Source organism: Rhipicephalus sanguineus, chromosome 4 (assembly GCF_013339695.2).
Source record: "Rhipicephalus sanguineus isolate Rsan-2018 chromosome 4, BIME_Rsan_1.4, whole genome shotgun sequence".
Taxonomy (NCBI): Eukaryota; Metazoa; Arthropoda; class Arachnida; order Ixodida; family Ixodidae; genus Rhipicephalus; species Rhipicephalus sanguineus.
The window spans coordinates 68,112,963-68,133,366 of NC_051179.1; the positions used below are offsets into that span (position 1 = coordinate 68,112,963).

Below are 20,404 nucleotides of genomic sequence, written 5' to 3' on the forward strand. Positions count from 1 at the left end.
ATAATTTTTGAAATCATTTCATTCGACATTATTGAGATGTGACCGCCCTGTTACCATGCCTATTTTCCCTTTGATTCGGTGCATCTTTAAACGGTGCGGTTCAGTTTATCTCTCTCCCCAGCTCTCCAATACCGTTACAGTAACATTATAGTGACTGTACCACTTTCCTGACATGTTTATATATTCAACGAAATACAGCCCTTAATAGTATATAATTGTCAGATAGTTTAGCTAGTTTCTATGCTTTGACCGTTAAAAAAAATGAGGCGTAGGGACATGGACGCCAGAGCAGAGAACTAGACAATACTAACGCGGCGTTTGTGTTCTTTGAGTCTCTGCTGCAGTCTCCGTGTACCTACGCTTTAATTTTAGGGGCGAAGCTCCTTAAGGCGGCACCCGTTCGTCCCTCGTAGTCGTCGTGGTCGTAGTAGTGAGTAACAAGTCTTACGCTTTGACCTCCAAGGTGGTGCCGGTGGGAGATTTCTCCTGTGCGTTGTTGAACAATAAAAAATTCGCAGCGTGCGCGTTAACTAAAAGCCGAATTCTTCTTTCTCTCATTCCCCATTAGCAGCCATTGGCATGTTCCAGTAGGAAACGTTAGTAGAAGTAGAAGTGTAAGTGTTAGCTAAAAGCCGTCTTCTTCTGTCTCTCATTGCCATTAGCAGCCATTGTTTACCTCCAAGGTAGTGCCTGGTGAGATTTCTCCTGTGCGTGATTAAACAATAAAAATTTTGTTCAAAACGCCGTTGATTGATGAAATAAACCAACGAAAGACGCCAGATGTTTTGTAAAAGCAGAACGAAAGAACGCCAGATGTTTTTCTTAAAGTGTAATAGTAGTATTTGCATGTAGCCACCTCGCCCGATCGTCAACGGGCGAGGTGGACCGGCAACGGCGCGAGGACCCTGCCGTACGAGAGTTAAATCACACTAAAAGACATACTTTGCGGGCGATACACTCTAGTGAGCTTTCAACTTTTCGTCTTAATGTACATGATAAAGAAATTATTTCTACGAAAAACGCAAGGCACACCTTGAGCAATATGTTTGGTTTTGGGACGCTAAATGGAACCATGAGGCGATGCGAAGCCGGAGCACTTGCACGATCGCGTTCCGTTGGCTTTCGTTGGGCATGCTACCGACCTCGCGTCGTGGAACGCGCGTCCTGTCTTCCCTCTAGCCTTGCCTTTAATTCGCACAGGGCGAGCGGGGAATGCGGTCGCTCTTGGCGCTCTTTCGCTCGGGAGCGGACTTCTTCCTTGCATTTCACCGATCACAAGTGATAATGAAGGGACCACGTAAACCAACAGTACAATAAAAGTTTGATGTTTAATATATACACGATGTTTCACACTCTTCATATTATGTACTGGGCGCATTTCACGGAAGAGTTTCACGGTTTACAGATGATTCCCTCCGTAGCTTCGCCCCACTCATCATCATTCACCCCGTGGATATGCTGTGATTTTTTTTATGGGGAACAGACTCGAGCTTTATTCTCACCTGTCTCCTTCATTTCAATCCTGATGCATCGTTTTTTTTTTTCAGCGTCCGTGACACTCTTCTCAAGTATGGTAAGTACATGCTTCATACAATCACTCTAGTTTAGGCGTAGTGCATCGTGCTAACGTAAACAAGTGCAATAGGAAACAAAGTATAATTCTGGCGTAGTCGAACGTATAGACGCCGCCTGTTATGATAGAGATTGAATTTTAACCGATCATATGTTAACAGTTGCGAAGGTGCTTTCTTCCCTAGTCATCTTCGGGGCTGCAAGTACTCGCAGCTGTTCCCGACTGTTCCGAACGTCCTCAATTAACCTACCGATTACTACGTTCAAAGGCCCGTGTTCCAGCGCCAGTATGCTTTTAGGTCTCCTTAAGAGGCTACATTATTTCGTGCCGATATTTAATACATCTTTACAGCAAGCATTTGCAATCACGTCTTGTCGACCTTTATGTCGTTCACCTCCAGAAAAGAATGCTCCAGTCAGAGCATTCTCAGATTAGCAGCATGTCGTGCTCCTTGCTATGGTACATATCTCTGATCACTGCAAAATGTCTGATGTGCATTCTCAAAGCATCGACGCGTATGTATGTAGTGATTGGATGGTCACGCGCGATGACGACAGTCGCTGCTGTAGATGTGCATCTCGGAAGGCCAAGGCATATTTTCAGTGCTTGAGCTTGAAGCGACTGGAGGACACGTACGTTCGTTCTTCGGGTTTTACAAAGCACAGGTAGGCTGTAGCGCATGAAACCGAGGAACAAAACGGTGTAAAGTTGAAGCATCGCTCGCACAGATTCCGTCGCACCACCTCGCCTCACTTCCTACATCTAGGCCGCACTCTGCGTTCAGCGGTACTGTAGCATCACATCGAACAGTGATTCCCTCGACCTTCAAGCATGCAGAAAGACCGCCGTTACCATTGTGGTGTCTACACCCACTCGAAGCCCTACTCACCATTCCCGGAATCCAAAAGAAGAAACAGTCGTCATATTTAGCCCTACAACAAGCCACACTACTGTACCTGCACGAGAAACACAGCGGACGCCTTCACATTTACACGGACGGTTCTGTCTCTTCTGAAAGCTCAGCAGGGGCAGTATTTATTCCCGCGAAGTCAATCACCATAAAATTCAAAACAACGCATTTGACATCATCAACGACCGCAGAACTCGCCGCCATCCGTGCAGCACTAGAATTTGTAATTGAAGAACCTTCGCAAGCTTGGTCCATCTTCTCTGACTCCAAGGCAGCTTTTCAATGTCTTATGTCGCCATTTCGTTATGGACCTAATGAGCAGTTAGTCGCTGCTATAAGGCTTCTCCACCACCATGCAGTCGAGAAACAACACAACATAGCGTATCAGTGGATACCGGGTCATTGTGGTATATACGGTAACGACCGTGCGGATGAGGCCGCCCGATCTGCACATGACAGTGACCACTACGCAGATATACCGTTCTCCAGAACCGACGCAGCTACAAGACTTCGTTCGCTGGCACGTGAACTCACACTTGCCCAGTGGAACTCGGCTGAATTCACCAACGCTCGTCTACACAGCTTGGATCCCAATCTCCAGCTCCGTCTTCCGTCAGGAATATCGCGAGCTGAGGAGACGCTTCTGTGCCGCCTGTGGCTTGGCGTGGCCTTCACGAATGCCTACTCCTGTCTGATTGGAATGGCCAACAACTCCACATGCAATTACTGCAGCTGCGAAGAAACGATCTCCCATCTTCTGTGTGAGTGTCCCCGTTTCAGTGCGCCAAGACAAGAACTTTCCAATGCGCTAGATAAACTTGATAATCGCCCTTTGTCGGAACAAAGGGTTTTGGGACCCTGGCCGAGTCCATCGTCAGCACAGAAGGCTTTAAAAGCATTATTGCGCTTCTTGCGGACAACTGGTCTTAGAGACAGACTCTAAGAAGTGACATATTCTCGTTTCCTTTTTTTCCCATCTCTTTTTCTTTTTCCTTTTCTGGCTCTCCTTTTTTCTAACATCTCTCTTCTATCATCTTTTATCCCCCTTACCCCTTCCCCCAGCACAGGGTAGCCAGCCGGTCTAAGAACTGGCTAACCTCCCTGTCTTTCCGCTTGTTTCTTCCTTCCTTCCTTCCTGATCACTGCTTTGCCTTTTTTTATCGCCATCCTTATTGCAAACAGAGCGGGTGGATGACTGGCTGAAGGAGGTGCACTACGGCTACCTCAAGCTGGCACGCTGGAACAAGCCATACCACACGGGAGGGTTCCTCGCGGTGAGTGACGCCAAGTGAGACGTGCTTCATTAATGTTATCACTCAGACAGTGTACCGGTGAAAGCGTAGTCACGTTTGCGGTAGATGTCTGTTTGTGCACAAACGTAATTGCGTGTGTTCAGGGCCAAAACTGCGGGGGGGGGGGGCTGAGGGGGTCCCGACACCCCCCGAAATTTTTTCATGCTTCAACTTTTCGGGTGACACTAAAATACTTGCACGCTTTCACAGCGACCACCAGTTGCCAAAGTTAGCCGTTCTACTCACAAACTCCCACCGAAAAAAAATTCCTGGGTGCGGCCCTGCGTGTGTTTTTTCGATCGAGGCTTGCTTGAATGAAAAGAACGCCTCTGATGGCTGTTGCTTGTAAGATTTTTTTGTCGCATGATTCGATAGACGCCTAAGCACCAACCACTTCTGTGAACTGTATCCGCTATGGCGGCCAGTGGTTTATGCTCCGCAACAAGCGAGATCATGAAAATTCAATAGCAGCATTGATGACAAAGTACTGACCTGTACGTACAGTAACTAGATGCCTCACAAGGAAGAAATCGATTGGCAGAGGTCAGAGAGTGATTGCAGTTTATATGTGCACCTCCGGACGAAGAGATGCCTCCAGTGTTCTTTCTTCATTTGAGCATAAACGTTGGCGATAAACATGTTGGCGGATATAACGCATGCTTTGCGCTTGTACTCAGGGCCTGCTAAAGCAATGTAGGCCAGCTATGCCTACGATATGCCTACTACATGATACGATAGGCTATGTAAAGCGTCCTATCGCGTCCACCTGACGCATTGTCCTTTCGCAGGTGGTACTTGGCTGCACCTGGATCGGTTTCCTGTTGCATTTGCTGCTTTATACAGCACTGCTCTACGTCTTCGGGCAGTCATTCCGAGGATGGTAAGCGGGCCCATGTCAATCGGTCGAGCTAAAATTTTTAGATTTTTAGAGGGAAAAATCTAGGGACTTTAGGTCGAGCGGCATCAGGGTTTTATGATAATGAGATGCCAGTATTTGGTGGGGAGGGTGGGCGAGGAGAAGGGCTACGGAATGGTAGCGATATCTGCAGCATTTACAAATGACACCGCTAATTTGTTCCGAAATATTTTTTGCATTCATATATGCAAAATTATTCGCTTTGCTTCACTCTAAGAAAACAAAAGGAGTATGTGACTCCTTTTGGAACGTCCTGACTTGCCACATACATGACTCTTTGTAGATGCACGTCACCTCTCTTTGGACATCGTTGTACTCTCTTTGGAGAGTCGTGAGACCCACAAGAGGGCTAACGTGACTCTTTAGAGAGTCATATACGTGGAAAGTCAGGACTTTCCGACAGGAGTCACCTACTCTTTTTTTAGTGTGTTGAAGGGGCCAAACAGGTTAGCAGTTCCTATTCGTTCTGCCTGAAGTCGGCGAGAATAAAGTTGTGATGTCACATGATGACGCAATTTACGTAGTATTGATGAAACGGAAGGCTTCGGGTAAAGTAACACCCTGTCGACATCGACATAAATGTTCGCTGCATTGATACATTGGATTATGAAAGCTGGCAGTCTTTTTTTTTACCTATTTATTACGAGTGACTGAATCGAAAAGTAAGTCGCCTGCATCACATACCGCAGAAGACAAGATCTTCAACGTATGCTTCCAGTTGAGTCATTTCAGAGTAAACAGCGCAATGTCTATAATAGAGGTAAAAGACACGCCGAAGATCGCTGACTTGGTAAACAAATTTGTTGTCAGAAATATTGAACTATATGCAAAGTGAAAGGGAGGTTATAAATATCTCGAACGAACTAGATAAAAGAAGGCATAATGACCTCAACTATAGTTGAACTTGCTAGTCAGCGCCTACCCGCGCCTATGTTATTTTGCTGTGGGGGCCATTGCACTGTACATATATACTTAAACATGACTCACCAACTAGCCAATGCAACTGCTTAGCTAAGTTATATTTCTTGGTTATATTTTTCTTCCTTCTTGTTATTAATAATTGCTGGTTTCTTTTCTGTCTCATTTATTTTAGCCTCCGCCGTTCCGACGACGGAAAGGTGAGTGACAGCACTTCTGTTTTCACGCAGTAACATTTGTCATCAACACTGTTCAAACCAAAACGAAATTGAGCCACAAACACCGCGTAAACTTTAACACAAAAAGAAAATTCGAGCTTAGACGCCTAGAACCTGCAGATAAATTATAAGGGCCCATATACACGTGAGGTTCTTTCATGCGTACCTGATTCTGGCCAAAGGGCTGACACGTGCATACGTCATTTCTTCAATTTGACGAAATTCTTGTGTCGCATGAAAGATCGTTAAGTTTCGCTGTCACAGTTTGTTCACGAAACGGTTCGCGTCCGAGCATACCTATATATTAACTTGGAAGGTGGGAGCCTGCTCTGTATTATTACATGTTGCTTTTAGAGCGCAGCTCTCTTAGACGCCCGTTCCTGCGTTGAGTGGCGTAGCCGTGGGTGCCGTAACCGATAGACGGGAAAAATTAAAAAGAAAAAAGATACCCGGTTTCGAATGGGATTTGAACCTGGGACCGATGCGTGGCAATCGAGTGTTCTACCACAGAGCCACGCTGGTGTGCAAAATGACCCTATACAGGCGTCATGTCGGGCAAGGAATCGCGATAACCTATGTAATAAAGCGTGGCAGAAGAGAGATAACATTTATTTACACCCGTCGAGAATGACGGGGGAAGAGCCTCTGCCCCCGTTCATCCCCCCTAGCCGTCGGCCGGAATCCCTAGGGACTCGGCGGCGGGTCAGGGCGAGACCGATGACTTTACGTTGTTCTTTGGCATCTTGGCTGCGTAATAAGGCCTCCCAAGATTCTACGTTTCTGCTTGGATCGTTGTAGGAGCGGCAGGTCCGGACCATGTGCCTTAGACCTGCAGTGCTATTGCAGTGCACACATCGGGAATTAAACACTTCCGGGTGCCATTCGCTGTACACTTGAGTGTTTGGAAACACCCCGATTTGCAATCTTCGCCACATAATTTCCTCTTTTTGTTCAGCTCTTTAGCTGCGTCTGGATAGACCTTACGGTGGGATTTATAATGGGAGGTGATTCCATGGAACGTTCTCAGTTCGTCTCCTGTGGAGAGGGGTTGCTCGAGTGGAGGCGGCGAGTCAGCGGCGATCGACCGGAAAGTGAGCCCTCGGGTGATCGCAGAGGCCTAAAATAACAACCAATCATCACACAATGCTAATTGAGCAACGAGAGTGGTTTATTGCTTCCCACCCGCTGCAATGGGTTGAGCCATAATTCTTCATCGCCATCAGCCACATGCAGCATCAACAAAGTGCACATAATACCTTACAGATGTGTAGCGGGTGCCTCACTTATCCCGAGAAAGACGCATAATGGCGCAGTGGGTGCTGTCCTACATCACAAAAATTCGGCAGATCCCACGCACCGTGTTATGCGAAGCATGCGGCGGGTAGGTGACTGTGTCGTAACTTTTTTTTTACTGAGCGACGCGTTACAAAATGACGCTAAAGATTTGTATAAATTTTATGCGCACACATATATATGTTGAAGAGCCGCATATGCGTTATATAACAGGTTGTTTACGGTTGGGTACCAGAAGCGGTAAGCTGATATGTAGTGCTTATGCGTGTCCCGAGAACGCACGCACGTTTCACGAACCCCTGTGCATGTGTGCAAGACGTTCTTGACAGTTATTGAACAAGGGCATCATCACGGAGATCAGTGAGCACCAGCAGCTGGTCATGACTTGTTATAGGATCCAGTCGTGATCGTGGTGACGAGGGGTCCATGTGTAGTGAAGTATGTGGTATAGTAGAGCTGTTGGAATTCGTGGATGCCTCGGTCATTTCGTCGACAAATTGTCTGTCGACAGAGCCGGCGACATGTCGGAACCTGAAGCCACCCTTCGCGTTGGTGAGGTATAGGCCGTCGAGGCTGGTAGGCCTGGATAGTGCTACATAGACCAACATCAGTGGATGGTGTCTGTCGTATTCGTAGACTACCTGGGCGTATGTGGCCTACGTAGCCTAGTCTACAAAGCGGCTGTCAATCAATCTGGCATCATCCTCGGTCAGCATGAGGCCATCGCCCAGCCTCGTAAGAAATGAAGAGGACACTGCGTCGTTCTGGCGGACGAGGTGCACTTTACGGTGCGGTGATGTGGATATCATATGTAACTTTCGTTAATGTATTCCTCCGGGGTCGAGCAATGCTTCAATATAGCTTGCTAAATCATAAGAATACCAACGTAATGTTTATTAGACTGCTATAAAAGCGGAGCCAACACTGGAACTACAGACGTTAATCTGATATGACGCCTGTATCGTAGTACACATCGTAGGAGCATCATGTAGCGTTTATTGCTTTCTTGTAAAATTAGATAGCCAGCACCACAACTACAATTGACGTTGCACCGATTTTACGCCTGCGTAGGCGGTTTTTCCAAACCAGTTTATAGACCTGGCGTGGCTCAGTGGTAGATTGCCTGATTGCCACGCAGAATGCTTGGGTTCGATTCCTGCTGGGATCCTAATTTTCATTCTTTCCATTCGTTGAGTCAACGCTGCCGATGTTGGTTTTTCTTAACGCTCTAGCATTTAGGTTCCCAATGTCTGTTCTCGCCGTTCCTGGGTAGATATAAACTGTCAATCACCTGTGGCGCATACCCGTACACCGCGGCCCGTGGTAAACGGGTATGTGCCACACGTGTCCAGTGGAAAGGGTTTGACGACGTACGCGACAGGATTTCAACGTTATTCATGTCATGACCCGGGAATCATATTCGTCAAATCTTCTTACCCTCCCATGCAAATTTTGGTCTACACCAAGTTAAGGAGGCGATCATGAGAGCACCCAGACGTAGGCGGCTAGATAGATAGGTAGGTAGATAGATACGTAGATAGATAGATAGATACGTAGATACGTAGATAGATAGATAGATAGATAGATAGATAGATAGATAGATAGATAGATAGATAGATAGATAGATAGATAGATAGATAGATAGATAGATAGATAGATAGATAGATAGATACGTAGATACGTAGATAGATAGGTAGATAGATACGTAGATAGATAGATAGATAGATACGTAGATAGATAGATAGATAGATACGTAGATAGATAGATAGATAGATACGTAGATAGATAGATAGATAGATACGTAGATAGATAGATAGATAGATACGTAGATAGATAGATAGATAGATACGTAGATAGATAGATAGATAGATAGATAGATAGATAGATAGATAGATAGATAGATAGATAGATACGCTCAAAGTGCCAGAGGTTCGCTAAGAAATGCTTCGCATTTAAAAATTATTTATGGCGTGGTCGATACCTTGCGGAAAGCCAAAACCTAAAACTCAGGTTCACATTAGGTATTATCGTAATCGTCGGTGAATTTTTTTTCGAACCATTGTTTCGTTAGGCCATTGCAAGTCATTGACCATTGATTCGAGTTGGTTTAGAATCCCGCGCGATTGCTTTCGCTCAAACTCGTTTGTAACTAATAGAGAAAGGCTAAGTGTATTGTTTGTCTTTTTGTTTATTTGTATTTTTCTTGTTTTCTTAAGTTTTCTCTATCAACAACCTTGCAGGTTGGGAAGCATACCTACGGCAGGTTTAAGCTCAAGGTCGACGACGTGCCCCGGATGATGAAGCTGAACATGCGAGTTTCGGTGAGGAGTTGCTTTGTTGTTGTTGCTTTTGTTGTGAACATCAGTGTTTGTATGCTCTAAATACGTGATGCGTGCAGCTCGGTGTCAGTATATATACATCGCGCGCGCCGCTTTTGCTCCTTTTAGTACTTTATTATGAGCCTGTATTCCCGCGTCTAGGCAACTTCTTTGAACAATTTGCCTTTTCGAAACTGTTTTTTTTTATTTCAGTAACACATACCCCCTCGAAAAAAAAGTTTGTCCTGAGGACGTACAACATCTCGACTAAGCTGCTGCTGCTCACGGCAGCAAAATTCCAAGCTAAATTTGTTTGACTTTAAAGGGAAGCTGAAGTGGTTTTAGAATTCAATAAACTGTTGTTAACAAGGACCAACATTATTGTCGACGATGTCGTAATTTGTTCCGCTGTTGTAGGGGCAAGAGCTTTAAAATACGCGAAAGAAAAGTTCGTCTTGCTCCGCCCACGCGAACCCGACGAAAGTGTGGGCGTGAAAACTAACCGGAACTGCGTCATAGTCGGGGAGCCGCGAGGCATTGTCGTATCTCCAATCGTGGCCTCCATGACTAGTTCCGGCTGCGCGCGTAGGTGAAACTGATCGCGAAGGCCATGCTTTGATGTTGCAGATGACGCGCACATTGAAGATGACGTCACCGCGTTCGCACAGAATCTCAAAAAGCCCTGCGGCTGCAGCTGCTGTTTTTTGCCAAGAAATGTAATTTGCGTTCACTTCTGTGAACTCTTACATTGGTTTTCGAATTCAACAGGTATCAAACTATGATTACACACTCCAAAGTCAATTTTTTTTTAAGTGCTTCAGCTTCCCTTTAACAGCTGTCGACCTCTTTGTTGATTAATTCACATGCGCGATGTCGTTTCTTTGGCCGTTATGGCGTAATGCAATTTCTAACAATACATTCAAACGTTTTGATGTGCATTACGTTACCTAAGCGCTTATGAGGACCGACATCGTTAACGCATCGCTACGACAAAAGAAGAAACAACATTCCTTCGCTGTGCCTCATTTCAGAAAACGTTCCAAGAGATCTCGACCGCCTTCGACAAGACCCAGAGGTAAGCTTTAAGCACTCGTGTGTATGTTTTCGCTTGCATTGGTGCTATGATGATCAAGTGACTCGCATGAACAACCTACTTACGAATTGCTTGCTTTGATGAAGTAAAAAAAAAATTTTTAATCGTCCTCGGTTGAACCTGATCCCTTGACAAACATGTAACGAACATGTAAACGGCATCATTCGAAGCTTCTGCTTTATATCGTAGACGTTTGCTTAAAAGACAAAATGTAAGCCTAATTTTTTTTTGCTTACTTGATACAGTGTACGTTTAAAAATAAAGCCATTTGGACTGGCAGCCGAACTCTGAAATTCAACCAGATCAAGCACGGAGGCTTTTCAGGATGACTAAAGCGAGGCGTGGCGCCGTGTATTTGACTCCATCGGCGGCACTGCCTTTCAGATGTTATGTTTTGGACATTCTTACCGTTGGAACAGTTAAATACAGCTGTCCTTTAAAGAGTAGAACAGAAATTACTCTAAATTGTATTGATTATTGGGGGCGAAGCTCCTTAAGGCGGCATCCGTTCGTCCCTCGTAGTCGTCGTCGTAGTAGTAGTAGTAGTAGTAGTGCGTAACCAGTCGTAACGCTAGTACCAGATCTTGACCTCCAAGGTGGTGCCGGTGGGAGATTTTTCCTGTGCGTTGTTGAACAATAAAAAATTCGCAGCGTGCGCGTTAACTAAAAGCCGACTTCTTCTGTCTCTCATTCCTATTAGCAGCCATTGTTTACCTCCAAGGTAGTGCCTGGTGAGATTTCTCCTGTGCGTGATTAAACAATAAAAATTTTGTTCAAAACGCCGTTGATTGATGAAATAAACCAATGAAAGACGCCAGCTGTTTTCTAAAAGCAAAACGAAAGAACGCCAGATGTTTCTAAAGCAAAACGAAAAGACGCCAGCTGCTTAACGAAAGACGCCAGATGTTTTCTAAAGCAATGGTTTTCTAAACAATGAAAATTCACAGCGTACACGTAAAATTAAAGTGAGCTGCAAGTCGTCATAGCTCATCGAACCTTTAGTATAAACGCGCCCGATCTCACGTCGGTGATGATGTACTGGGCAGAATTCACGGAAGATTCACGGTTTACCGATGAACCTCCGCAGCTTCGCCCACTCATCATCATTCACTCCGTGGATATGCTGCGATTTTTTTTTCTAAACACAACTCTAGTATGGGCTGTCACGCTCAGCGAAAGTAGCCCACAGGAAGAAATCGCGACTGTTACTCCATGCACGGCCGCTAAATAAAAAAATCACACCATCTCCCGCTAAAGGGGACCATGAGGCGATGCGAAGCAGCGTTTCGGCATGTGGAGCCCGCGTTTCAGAGGGGGAGTGGAGAGGGGAAATTGGAAGTGGCGAGGGAGAGGAGGCGTGTGGAGAGAGCTTGCGCATGCGCAGTAAGGGTGGTCACGCCGCACACCACCGCACTGTACTCCGCTATAAGACGCTTCACGTCTAAAAAAGAGGTGCGGCCTGCCGAACGCTCTTTTGCGCCCGTGAGAGCGCTTGTTCTTGCTCCCACCGCCGCAGCGCTGCACAGCGGTAAAGAAAACCCGCTCGCACAGGCGGCCAGCCGACTGCGTGCATTCGTTTTAGTGGTCATTACAGTCGCCTCACGTTGACCTGTGATTGAATTTCAGCTATTTATGTGCAAGACACGCCAGATGGCATACCAGAATGGTTTTCGTTGCTGTTATTGCCACTATACACGAGCAGGTTTTTCTCCCGTGAAGGCACTGACAAGCGTGTGGCACAGCGCAGTTGCCAAAGATGGATGGATGAATGAATGTAAAACTTTTTTTTTTCTTCTGCTGGGAACAAAAATGGTTCACTGCTGTTCGTTGTTGTTCTCAGTCGTTTGAATGCTCTATCTTTTGTTATCTGCGTGGACGACTTCCTCATTAAGGGGGCTTTCCTAGAGATGCGTCCTTACTTTCTGTTCTTCAAAATACTCTATCCTGACATATATCTGCCACGTATATAATTGCTAAATATGATGTATTGCTACTTTGCTTTGCAATAATCAGTGCCATTTTTAAACGACACCCGATTCAAACATTAATTGTTACCATTGAACTACATTACTGAAAAACGGTAAATGCAAACGTCTTGCCTATATATTCTTCAAAAATGTCAAGTTGGGCGAGTTGGCGCGTGCTCACGTCTTCAAGAAAAAGCGCAGATGAAAAGCCAGAACAGGAAATGACGGGAAGACACGCAGCGCTGCACACCGAACTGTACGTTTATTGGGTTTTAAATCTCGTGTTTTAAAGCGGTCTTCCACGGCAGGGCTGTGTAGGCCGTCGTCCAGTCCAGAGTATCCGTCCGCGTTCGAAGTCGTTCCACTGACCAAGCTTTCTTTTTCAGCAAGTTCTTAGCGCAAGTGATTGACATTTTCTTTTCTTGAGCTTTGACACTCGTCTTGCTAATCTTGTTGATGTACGATATGGAAGGAGCAGGCGAAACACGAACAAGGGGTCTACCTTTCAACGAGGGCGCGGGTAGCTTGTACGCTAAATAAGATGAAAATATGGTGGGCACGGCTGTCGGTCGAAGCACCTTGCGCTCTACATTGAAGTTATCCTGCTTGAAGTGAACGTCCTGCTTGAAGGAAACGAAGTGGATGTCTGACTTCCTCGCACTTACTGATCTGCTCCACGGCGCACAACAGGTCTTGGGCATCGCGGTTATCGTGAAATGTCCGATCACATTAAGGGGAGATGCGGGTCGAAAAACGAGTTTTTTCAAAAATTATCGATTTTTTGTTTTCACCTGTTTTGTTAAGATTGGTATCTCTACTGTTCCGAAAATAATAATTAAAGTCGAGACTCAACTGGAAATGCATTAAAATTGCGTGTAAAGAGCACAAGGTGGCTGTTAATATTGACCGAAAGTGTGACGACTTCTAGCGCCTCGCGGCCGATAACGCGCGGCTGCTCGCCATTGGGGATCGCATGAGGAGATCTTCAAATAAACACGGACTAGAGCACGCATCTGCAACGTAGCGAGTGCCTCCGCGTTATCTAGGGATCTTTCTGAGAACTAGAGGTGGCTACGACAGCGCCATCTAGTGAACACTCCAAGAACTAGAGGTGGCTACCTACTACTACATACTACAGAGGAGGGACAGACCGCTTCCAAAGGAGCTTCGCCCCTAAAATGCATTTTTGTTTTAGCTGAGTTAGTGCATAGCATGACTGCATCTTGACGAACGGTACCATATAAAATGCGACAAATTGCAAAATCAAAGCCATGCGTTGTCGAAATGGGGCTCAATCTTAACACTATTGTCACATGGCAAATATTTATTGGAGGTCCACTGTTTTGTTCTACGTTTCAGTATACCGGAGTTGTTCGTTCCTAATATTTACCTGGCATCCTTCTTATGCACCCAAATTTGTGTCTGTCGAGTTGTACAAATTCTCTATTTGTATTATTCACTGGATCGCAGTAATATGGAGAGCGCCTATTGAGTACTCCCTTGGGGTGTTTTTTCACTGAGAGAGACGCCTTTAGCAGTTCCTTCAGTGGAGGTATACTTGAAATGAACCGTATTTTTTCGATTTCATCGTGGTTTACTGTTCAAAGGAACATTGTCGCGTTGTTCCACCTTGGGTGGCGGTCTAGACACCTGCCTGTTGAAGAAAAGTTAGTGCTTTGCAGAAGTTGGCATGAGTGTGTCGTGCGCCACCAATCGCGAGTCATCTGCTGCAAATCCGGGCGATTGGATACTTGCCAAATGGCTAAATTCATACGTGTCATACGCTCACGTAATCCCTTTAACAGGTAGACCGAACTTCAAAGAGAGTTACGCCGTAACAAACTGACAGCGGCAGAGGTTGTGTTGCTTCAAGTGTACCTTCACGAACCTCGCATCTTGGAGATGCCGGCCCTCCAACTTTGATAAAAAATTGCTGAGCGCAAGAAAAGACGCAGCACACAAGGGAGCGTTCGTTCCTTGACTATCTCTCTTGTGTGTTGCGTATTTTCTTGCGTTCAGTAATTTTTTATTCGAAGCTTATCTTGTCAGTGGTGAGAGAAATGTCGCATTTAAGGTCATTTCATTCACGGACGGTTATTCCAAGCAGCGTACGTTTAAAACGACGTGGTTTGTGCACACAGTGGTACGTTCAACTGTGCTTGTGTGTGGCCCGTGCTCGAAGTACGGCGGGCGTGAGGTAGGAGGGCATTACTTAGAGACAACACCCTGATTACCTGTAAACCGGCTAGCTGAAGTTCACGTGTCAGCTTACGACTAGGTAGCTAGTATGGTTCCAGTAAAACTACCAGCCCATTTCTGTCCTTCTGACAGCCAAAGAACTAAAAAAAAACGCATTTCTATATGAACATGCACTTTTTGGGTACAGAACATGTAGTTGTGCCGACGTTGATTCATTTCTCACGTTGTTACCGTGAGCCGCTCATGTCTAACGTGTGCGTGTGACGTGATCTGACGTCATTTATCGTAGCCTGCTCTCGTGGAAGGAGCCCGGAACCACATTGTGCCTGCTGCTCGCTCTTCTGGCCCTGGTTGTGCTTGCCTTCTGGCAGGGCCAAGCTTTTGCCGTGCAGGTCACAGGTAAGGCCTTATTTAACGAGACAACTTGCGTGATCTCCCGTTCATCCTTCTGAACCTCACTTTCGTATTTGTAGGCAGTGTAGGGGTTTGTGCAAGCGGGCTGCTTTGTACTTGTGAGAGGAGTTACTTCTGTACGCCGACGCTTGCACCACCGTACATAAGTAACTAAGCACATAATACCAACGTGAAGTTCAGCAGTATGATCGAGAGATTACGCAAGCACAGAACCTTACAGAAGTAGCTCAGTCTTTGAAATTTACAGACACGAATATTATTTTAATATATATGATTTTTTTTGTAAAATTATGAAAAGTGTAGAGCAGGCGAGATTTCATTTCACTGATCTTTCATTTCTGATAGACAACAGAGGGACAAGGTACCTGTATGAAATGCGCGAGGATTTCTTTAAATGAAAAGTGTAACTCAATATTAGCAAATCGCGAAAGATGCGGTATCCATGGAGCTAAGACAAGGAACTGAAAATTGTTCGTAAGACTACGCATCTCGTTAACCCAATATCCGTTAACTTGCGGTTTGACTTCCGCGTCGCTTAAGAACACTTAACATGCCCTAAAGAAAACCGAGTCGCCTAGCCGATTCGGCGCTTCGAATGTCAATTAACGCTTAACTTTCAAGCGACACATGCAGACTATCTCGCGCCACGGAAGCACCGTGGAACTAATTTATACGCTGTGGTCATGTTCGCAGTCACTCTGATTCTGCTGAAGCTCTTCGTGGCTGACTACCTGTTCCGCCTGTTCCCCGAGGCTGCCAAGTACGACGTGATCAGCCGTGCCTGGGACCAGCTGCCCGTAAGCCCAGTCGAGAGCTCCGAGCGCTGCAAGAACCGCGGCTAGAGAACTGCGCTGCCCGTAGGAGTTTCTCGCTATAGCCTCCAGCAGCTTGGAGGCTATAGGCCACGTAGCGGCAGTTCTGCAGAAACTCTTCCTTTGAGAAACCACCTGGATGACTCGTCATCATGGCTGGATTCGTGTCTAGTCGCGTCCCTTCTGCGAGCTTGCCCCCTTAATTGTACAAGGGAAATGAAGAACCCCGAAAGTAGGGGCGGTTATTGTGAGCCGTGAAGTCGCTTTTTTTTTTCTTTGTGCTTGCCGCTGCACCTGACGCTTCTCTGTATTCCGCCGTAGTTGCAGGGCAATGCAGTCTTCTTGTATCTAAAGACCAGCCTTTCATGGGGCACTGTATAATAAAGCATGCTAACTTTTACTCAGCCGTGTTTATTGTTTAATACATTGCATTTGTCGTTCGTGCTGTAGCAAGGGGTACTTGCGATGGCGACAATTGCTAAAAGAGGAGTACGGTGTGCGATGCGTGTCTTCTATATAATATAGAGAAAATCGGTTTACGATCAATACACTGAAGCACGTGATTGGTTCAAGTAAGAAGCAGGCTCAACACGCAGCGCTCACTCTTCGCTTAGCGTTTATTTAAAGAATTGACGTTTCTTGCTGGACTGGCAGGGGCTTTCTTAACGGTAATCTCTTTACCAGCAATAAACACCCAAGTCCTGCTGACGCCGATCACGTTTCCGCAAAGAATGCTTCTCTGGTTAGCCTACCCGAGTACTCGTACACCAACGGGAATTCATGAATGTATTTAGAGCAGCGGGTGAACGGCTGAGAGTATGATTTGTACTCTACTACGGGAGAGCAGTGCGCCGTCCCGGCGTGAAATTAAAGAGGTAGAGTGCGTGAACATAAGGAACACAGTACCCTATGGTATGGAATGAAGGTTCTAAAAGTATATGGCAACTGGAGGGCACGACTACCACATCGGGTCTCTTAGTCTATCATCCATGCAAAACTGCTATAGTTCGCAGGTTGCTGCTGTTGTAGTTAACACTTTGTTATTCTATAATTCCTGAGTAGCAGTTACGGAGATGTAGCAATCTGCAAAAATTGGGAAGAAGCTTCGAAATTTTAGAGGCCGCTTGTTTGTTCCTACTTGGATCCCACTTACTGAATGTTAATGTTACAATTATAAATCTAGGGATCCCGCAGCCGTATTTCTAAAAGGCCGCCAATATCACCATGGTCTTTTTAGGGGCGAAGCTCCTTAAGGCGGCACCCGTTCGTCCCTCGTAGTCGTAGTCGTAGTGCGTAACCAGTCTTACGCTTTGACCTCCAAGGTGGTGCCGGTGGGAGATTTTTCCTGTGCGTTGTTGAACAATAAAAAATTCGCAGCGTTAGCTAAAAGCAGACTTCTTCTGTCTCTCATTCCCATTAGCAGCCATTCTTTACCTCCAAGGTAATGCCTGGTGCAAGGGCGTCCGCAGATATTTTTCCAGGGGGTGCATCTATGGGGGGGGTGGGGGGGGGGGGTTCACTGCCGTGACTTGACCAGCAAGGTTAGTCAATAATATGAAATAACGTGCAAAGTTGGCTGGCAGTCCTGAAGGCCGTTTCACACGGATATGCGGACCTTTTGTGTGCTGACCAACGTGTGCAGCTTATCGCTACTGCATAAAAGATAATATCCGAAATTCCAGGGGGGGGGGGCAGCCGCCCCCCCTTGCACCCCCCTCCGGACGCCCATGGCCTGGTGAGATTTCTCCTGTGCGTGATTAAACAATAAAAATTTTGTTCAAAACGCCGTTGATTGATGAAATAAACCAACGAAAGACGCCAGATGTTTCTAAAACAAAACGAAAAGACGCCAGCTGCTTAACGAAAGACGCCAGATGTTTTCTAAAGCAATGGTTTCTAAACAATGAAAATTCACAGCGGTACATGTAAAATTAAAGTGAGCTGCAAGTCGTCATAACTCATCGAACCTTTAGTATAAACGCGCCCGATCTCACGTCGGTGATGATGTACTGGGCAGAATTCACGGAAGGTTCACGGTTTACCGATGAACCTCCGCAGCTTCGCCCACTCATCATTCACTCCGTGGATATGCTGTGATTTTTTATCTTGTTTTGACCAATCATGATCCTCAAGGACCAAGTCAATGAACTTTATAAATTCTCCTGAGGAGCCGATTCCCCTCAAGAGGGAAGGTCGGCTGCGGGCAGCACCCACGTGGCGACAGGAAGAGCGAGCCCCTCCGCCAAATTGCGGGCCCTCTGGACAGCCCGGAATTGGACCTCCCAGTCCGAGCTGGTGATTGCCGTCCTCCAAGCGGCTTCTGTACTGAGAGGCTCGCCATCGCGCAGCGCCGTGCATTGCCAGAGCATGTGGCGTAACGTGCATCGTCTCTCGTCGCAATGAGGGCAGTGCGGCTTTATTCTGTCAATAGTTCTTGCTGTACACTAAAGGCGACGGGTAAGTACCCGTTTGCAGCATTCTTAAAGTGACTTACTGGGCCACAGAGAGTTGCGGGTGTGGGAGCGGAAAGCTACGCCTGGCCAATTGATAGTGTTTGCAAATTTCATTAAAGGTGAGCAGAGAGAGAGAGACTATTTATTAGAAAAACGGAGATTTTTGCCGGCGTCTGTATACCGCTGGCATGCTACTGTGTGTAGGGATGGGGAACGGGATTGACATACTAAAGAAGATAGGGAAGGAAATAATAATAAAAAGAATGTAAAAAGTGAAATGCGCAAGTGAACCTGATAGAAATATTTACGAGTGTGTCAGGTAATTGAAGCCTTTCCTGTATTATATAATATATGCAATCACTAAAGGTTTCAGACTAGGTCAATTTTTGACAGGTAATTAAACAGTGACTATAGAAGGTGAGCCAATCAAGCTGCCGGCTGCCATCCCCAAAATTAGATGCCGATTGCCCGTCACGGTGGGACAGTTCGCGTGCGCGGGCATGGGCACGCTCATTGGCATTGTGGATAAGAGCTTGGACATCCTTGCCCATGTGGGCAGGAAACCAGGTGATGTTGCCGTCGATTTCTGTGCAATGTTGTCTTTTCGTAAGAATATGGGCCGCCTGCTCAGACTGACCCGGTCATGAACGCGCGCGCGCATGGGAATCGCCACGGCCAGTGCTCCCAAGGAACAAGACTGATCAGGGACGTAGCCGAGGGTGAGGGGGGCTCATCCACCCTTTGTGTATGTTGGTGCGTGCGTTTGTATGTGTTCGTGCATGTATAAAGCGTAAAATCGAAAATTTTCCAGAGGTGGAGGATTGACCCCCCCCCTCCTAAAACCCCTCCCCGCTAGCTACGCCAATGACACTTGATGATGAGGAGGCTAGGCTTCAAATGCGTGTTTGTGACCTCCAGTGCAGAAACTTACTGGCAACGCGTTACAGAGCATGCTCGATTAATTCTGTCAGCTGCGCGCATCCACAACACTGACTACAGTTCAACCAAAATCGCATCTATACACTGCTTCGCCCTTCATCAGCCACTATACAGTAAGGCGAAAGGAAGGGTGATTTATCGAGGGCTCGTTTCTTTGTGATAGACACCACCTAATGAAACCAACGGGCAATGAAGGTAACGAAGGTTTAGGGGACATTATTTGTAGCTTATAACTTCAATTGTGATATGCTTGGAAAGAAATTAAAGTGAATGAAAAATCAACTTGGCGCAGGTAGGGACCGAACCTACCGAACTACAACCTCTCTCTCTCTCTCTCTCTCTCTCTCTCCAGATAACGCGTCCGATGCTCTACCAATTGAGCTACAGCGGCTTCCCGATCCATTTTAATGGTTATTTAGGTTTATGCAGTCTTGGGAGTGTTAGCCAGCGCCACTCGCAGCCATGACGGCAAGTGTGGAACACTTCTTTTCTTGCCAGTCGGCGTCACGAAACATGTGACCTTATAACGAGCTGCAAGCTGTCTAATACGCCCACGCATACTGCCTAAGGCATCAAGACTGTCGGAACGAGACCTCGGCTATGAATGAACGAAACAGGGGGATTGATCGAGGGCTCGTTTGTTTGTGTTAGACACAAGCTGAAGAAATAAACCGAAAATGAAGCTAAGGTATACACCTTTTCACAGCAGCAGCCTCGAACCAGTGAGCTGCAGGGGTCGAGGGTATGCTCTGTGTTGCCATCGTGCTTTGGGCTGTACCATTGCTGTGTTTGTGTTGCTTCGGTACGCGTTTGTGTGACTATGTTGTGCGCCCGTCTCCTATACGAAGTGACTATCATGGCAGAAAATTTACTGCATTCGCATAGCAAGTCATCTGGCCATCACTGTGTCGTGTACGAGTGAGCGAACAAGCAGCAGAAGAGAAATATTTTAGGTGCAATCGTGTGTCCGCAGCACAGTACGCCACGCGATGAGTGCAAATGTGGCATGGTCGCGCTGCATCGTTTTCCTTCGTCGCCTGAATTGCGGCATCTGTGGGTGGCCTCAGTAAACCGGAAGAACTTCCGCGT

The 20,404-nt window shown here is 46.4% G+C and overlaps 1 protein-coding gene across 2 annotated transcripts in view; it reads left to right on the forward strand.

The window, feature by feature from the left end:
• Positions 1-20,404, forward strand: part of LOC119388803 (uncharacterized) — a 180,348-nt gene that overhangs the window by 1,897 nt on the left and 158,047 nt on the right. The window contains exons 2-8 of one of the 2 annotated variants that reach the window (XM_049414686.1): positions 1,548-1,573; positions 3,666-3,757; positions 4,564-4,655; positions 5,785-5,809; positions 9,361-9,441; positions 10,470-10,513; positions 14,987-15,096. In XM_049414686.1, the coding sequence (XP_049270643.1) occupies positions 1,548-1,573; positions 3,666-3,757; positions 4,564-4,655; positions 5,785-5,809; positions 9,361-9,441; positions 10,470-10,513; positions 14,987-15,096 (470 nt within the window). The remainder of the gene's footprint in view (positions 1-1,547; positions 1,574-3,665; positions 3,758-4,563; positions 4,656-5,784; positions 5,810-9,360; positions 9,442-10,469; positions 10,514-14,986; positions 15,097-20,404) is intronic. The other variant, XM_049414687.1, reaches the window with a different exon arrangement.